The sequence below is a fragment of the Mercenaria mercenaria genome, chromosome 10 (genome assembly GCF_021730395.1).
Source record: "Mercenaria mercenaria strain notata chromosome 10, MADL_Memer_1, whole genome shotgun sequence".
NCBI lineage: Eukaryota > Metazoa > Mollusca > Bivalvia > Venerida > Veneridae > Mercenaria > Mercenaria mercenaria.
Window position 1 is genome coordinate 9601563 of NC_069370.1, and position 5646 is coordinate 9607208.

Consider the following 5646-nt stretch of genomic DNA (forward strand, 5'->3'; position numbering starts at 1 on the left):
GTGTGGACTGGCTGAAACATTTTCTTACTGTAAAAATATAAACAAATAAATTCATCTGTTAGAAATTGTTTGTTCAGAAAATTTGATGTACTTTCTATGACTACTGTAAAGGTCGAGTATTTAGCTGTTTAGTAGGCATGCAACAGACTCGCAGTCATGTTACAATCGTAGGGTGGAATGGAACAGCTATATTTTATCATAGATTCATGTATAGGCGATTTCACTATATGTTTATATAGCAAATGCTATGGATCGTGTTAGAATGAGAGAATGATAGCATTTTTTATGAACATTTTTTTTGTTTAAAGTCTATGCGGCTTTAACTTTTATGTTGAAAACAGCAACCCTCCAAGTAGAGATTTGGATAAAATGTCCTAGTTTATGGGCTTAATATTATGCGACTGATTATAATTTGATTTTATTTATTAATGTTTGTTAAGTAACTGGAGGATGTTTTTCAGCAGATTTTATTAGACTCCACATACAAGTACCAGAGTTATTTCCCTTAATTGCAATTTTTGGCTCTCATAGGCTAAAGTGAAAATACTAGATGACTTTATTTTTTTTGTATACTTGCAGATGGCACTTGCATCCGTCCTTATAACTGACAGACGGATGCAAGCGCCATCATATGATATGTCTCGTTTTTCCAAAACAGGCTTATGAAAATGTATAAAGTTTCATAGATATAGTATAGATTGGGGAGACATATTGTTTTTGCTTTTGCCGTCTGTCTGTCCGTCTGCCCATCTGTCTGTCCGTCCGTACGTCCGCATTAAGCTTGTACGGCTTTTACAAGTCAAACTGCTGGCCGGATTTCAACGGAACTTCACAGGAGTGATCAGTACCAAGCCTAGTTGTGCATATCGCCGACACATTCCACTTCACTGCACAAAATGGCCGCCAGAGCTAAAGGTATACATAGAGGGGAGACATATGTTTTTGTGACAAAAACACCTAGTTCTATATATGTTTCAGATATCCTGATGCCCTGGGTGTTGCAGACGTATATTCGGCACTGAACTCTCTGCCAATCACAGACTTTGTTACAAATAAATTTCTAGGAGTGGAGGAAAGCCATGGATTGACAAAAATTGACAGATGACACAATGTTAATGTCTTTCTGAACAAAAAATTTATACAGAGGCAATAGTGATAGATCCTTACAGAGTTCTTTGATTGCAAAATCTTCCCCAGTTCTGTATTTACAGAGATTTTTTTTTACTGTTAAGGCATCGCCACAGTGGCGGCCATTTTACTCAAAATTTTACATGCAAATTTTCATAAAAATAAAAGATGATTAAGTGGTAACAATAAAGTCAATAATTTTGTCATAATTATGTTCTAAATATCTATGTGAACATATGCAAGTAAAAGGATGTGCATTTCACTACCTTTATTCGATATTTTTCTCTGGCCAAAATGACAAAATTTTGCAATTTTTCATGCAGCCAAACTCAATATATATTCAATTCATGCAAAAACTAATTACAGCCAGTTGTAAAGCAGACCATGAAGATCAAAGTCTTATAGGGAATTATTTTAAATTATACCCGGTTACTGTACTGAATTATACACAAGAATCCAAACACCATCAATTTATCCAGTTTGTTTTATCTGTTCACACTAATTTACATGTATATAAACAGGTGATATTATAGGACATTGTGTACTGGTTTACCTAGCTAGCTGTAGTCAGTAATGCATGTACAAACATCATTTTAAATTAAATTTACATCGGGTTGTCTTTTTGTGTCTAATGCAGTAACAGGAACAATTTCGACAAAAATTCATAAGAGTTTGTAGTATACATATTGTACTTTTCTTTTGTTCACTTACAATAATTTTTTTAGCTCACCTGTCACATAGTGACAAGGTGAGCTTTTGTGATCACCCTTCGTCCGTCGTCCGTCGTCAGTCCGTCCGTGCGTCCGTGCGTGCGTGCGTGCGTCAACAATTTCTTGTCTGCACGATAGTGGTTTCATTATTGATTTTATTTTAACCAAACTTGCACACAACTTGTATCACCATAAGATCTCGGTTCCTTTCTTGAACTGGCCAGATCCCATTATGGGTTCCAGAGTTATGGCCCCTGAAAGGGCCAAAAATAGCTATTTTGACCTTGTCTGCACAATAGCAGCTTCATTTATGATTTGATTTTAACCAAACTTGCTCAAAACTTGTGTCACCATAAGATCTTGATTCCTTTCTTGAACTAGCCAGATCCCATTATGGGTTTCAGAGTTATGGCCCCTGAAAGGGCCAGAATTAGCTATTTTGACCTTGTCTTCACAATAGCAGCTTCATTTATGATTTTATTTTAACCAAACTTGCACACAACTTGTATCACCATAAGATCTTGGTTCCTTTCTTGAACTGGCTAGATTCCATTATGGGTTCCAGAGTTATGGCCCCTGAAAGGGCCAGAATTAGCTATTTTGACCTTGTCTGCACAATAGCAGCTTCATTTATGATTTGAATTTAATCAAACTTGCACAAAACTTGTGTCACCATAAGATCTTGGTTCCTTTCTTGAACCGGCCAGATCCCATAATGGGATCCAGAGTTATGGCCCCTGAAAGGGCCAAAATTAGCTATTTCGACCTTGTCTGTACAATAGCAGCTTCATTTATGATTTGATTTTAACCAAACTTGCACACAACTTGTATCACCACAAGATCTTGCTTCCTTTCTTGAACTGGCCAGATTCCATTTTGGGTTCAAGAGTTATGGCCCCTTAAAGGTCCAAAATCGGCTATTTTGGCTTTTGCAGCCATATAGAGACTTCATTTATGGTTTTATTTGATACAAACTTTCAAAATATCTTCAACAACAATAAATCTTGGATTCCATGACAAATCAGATCCAGTTGTAGGTTCCAGAGTTATTTTATTATCTGATTACCTCCCCTGATTGTAATCAAAATGGATTTATATCAGTAAGTACTTACAGGAATTATTTGAAATTTCATTATTGTTATTAGTTGGACTGAGACAATCAGGGTAGATAACTATGGACTGATTTTATGTCAAATTACCTCCCTTTATTTCAAATTAAAATGGGTATATCTCCGTAACAATCTGACTAAAGTACATCTCCTATATTACGCTACGCATAGGATCTGAAAACGACCTATTCATTGCCTCGTTCTGACGGCTCTTTCGCTAGCCATTCAGAGCCTAGCTTACAACATCTTGCAAATCTACATGTAGCATTGACTTTTGATATTTACAATTCTTATGTCGTACTGTATCAGATAGCCGGTTAGCTCAGTCGGTAGGCCACTTGCTTTGTAAACGAGGGGTCCCGGGTTCGAGTCCTGGAATAACCGCATATTTTTCTTATCCTTTGACAATCGAACAAGTCGTCTGATTGGATAATATAAAAATAGCAATAATGGAAATCCAAAATATACAGAAGACGAATGTGAATGGGTCGTTCTCAGATCTTCGTTTAGAAGATCAAGTACTTTAGTCAGATTGATCTCCGTAACTAATGAAGATACTGATCTGAAATTTCATTTATGCCAACATTTATTTGGCAGATCCTTCTTTTGTTCACTTACAATATATTTTTTTTAATTACTTCCCTTTTACCTTACTATAAATAGTTTATTTTTAGTAACTTCTTTATTATTGGCCATAGGGAAAAACCGAGACCACTTTTCTGTGGTACAACATGGATGGTACCTCCAATTTTAGGTGTATTTTGACATATCTATACCTTGTAAGAATTTTTTTCTTCTTTTTGGTTAAATTTCTTCCCTTTGTTGTTCCTGTCCTTTGGATTTAGATATTTTTTTTGAGGACCTTCTTGTCTCAAGTGCAGTGATAACAGGTGAGCGATATAGGGCCATCATGGCCCTCTTGTTTAATTACTTACCTTTTATGTTACTATAAATAGCTTAGTAGTAACTTTTTTTTATTATTTGACATATCTGTACCTTGTAAGAATTTTTTCTTTTTGTTTTTGATGAAAGCAATGGTACTCAGGTGAGTGATATAGGGCCATCATGGCCCTCTTGTTAGCTAGACTTTTCGAATAAAAAGTAGAGCTATTGCAATGGCCCTGGTGTCTGCATCGCCATTGGTTAAAGTTTTTGATAAGTCGGATATCTCTGTTACTATGAAAGGTATTGACTTGAAACTTAAAATAGTTATTAACTATCAAAGTCTTTCTCAGAAGAAACAATCTCCATAACTCTGAATTGAATTTTGACAGAGTTATGCCCCTTTATAACTTTTTTTGGTTAAAGTTTTGATAAAGTAAGATATTTCTGTTATTATCAAACCTATTGGCTTGAAACTTAATATAGTTATATGCTATCAATATCTACCTCAGGAGAAACAATCCCCATAACTCTTAATTGAATTTTGACAGAGTTATGCCCATTTTTGACTTAGAATATTTTTGTGCCCCCCCTTGAGTGATATAGATTTGGTCATATAGATTTGGTCTTGTCCGTCCGAAGTTCGTGATGCGCCTAGCTCAAAAGTATTTGATATAGATTGATGAAACCTTGCATGAGTGTTTATCATTATATGAATTTGCGCACCTCCTATTTTTTCATCTTTGTCCTCCCCCTGTTTCCAGAGTTATAGCCCCTGAAATAGGCAAATATGCCCATTTTCACCTTGTGACGCACCTATCTCAAAAAGTATATTATATAAATTGATTAAACCTTGTAAATGGTTGAAAACTTGCAACCGATTTGGTTTAGTTTTTGTATGTAAGCTGGTATCTCAGCAACCACTTGTGGGAATGGATTGAAACTTCACACACTTATTCACTGTGATAAACTGACCCACATTGCACAGGTTCCATAACTCTATTTTGCTTTTTTACAAAATTATGCCCCTTTTTCGACTTAGAAATTTTTGGTTAAGGTTTTGTATGTAAGCTGGTATCTCAGTAACCACTTGTGGGAATGGATTGAAACTTCACACACTTGTTTACTGTGATAAACTGACTTACATTGCACAGGTTCCATAACTCTATTTTGCTTTTTTACACAATTATGCCCCTTTTTCGACTTAGAGTTTTTTGGTTAAGGTTTTGTATGTAAGCTGGTATCTGAGTACTCACTAATTGGAATGAATTGAAACTTCACACACTTATTCACTGTCATGATCTGACATGCACAAAGCAGGTCCCATAACTTTATTTTGCTTTTTTTCAAAATTATGCCCCTTTTTCAACATAGAAATTTTTGGTTAAGTTTTTGCATGTAAGCTGGTATCTCAGTATCCACTAATGGGAAAGGATTGAAACTTCACACACTTGTCCACTGTCATGAGCTGATAAGCACTATATAGGTTCCATAACCCTATTTTGCTTTTTTACTAAATTATGTCCCTTTTTCGACTTCCGTATTCATTCAGTCGACAAGGTTGTTGAATAGTCGAGCGTTGCTGTCCTCCGACAGCTCTTGTTTGATCTGGTCCACCGCCTATTTTTAAAGTTACGGCCCCTGAAATTGTAAAAAAAATGCACATTTTCACCTAAAGTGCTCAGGTTGAGCTATTATGATCGCTGTCTGTTTGGTGTCCGCCTGTCTGTCCAAACTTACCTTTAAACAACATCTCCCCTGAGACTGTTAATTGGAAGCTGATGAAACTTGACACAAATTATGTCTACCCAAATAAA

General features: G+C 35.8%; 1 protein-coding gene across 2 annotated transcripts in view; it reads left to right on the forward strand.

Annotated features, from left to right (window-relative positions):
* LOC123559786 (YEATS domain-containing protein 2-like) overlaps positions 1 to 1561 on the forward strand; it is a 34188-nt gene extending 32627 nt beyond the window's left edge. For both annotated transcript variants that reach the window (XM_045351885.2, XM_045351886.2), the window contains exon 18: positions 979 to 1561. In XM_045351885.2, coding sequence (XP_045207820.2) covers positions 979 to 1105 — 127 coding nt within the window. In that variant the 3' untranslated portion in view covers positions 1106 to 1561. The remainder of the gene's footprint in view (positions 1 to 978) is intronic.
* The last annotated feature ends 4085 nt before the right edge of the window (positions 1562 to 5646 follow it).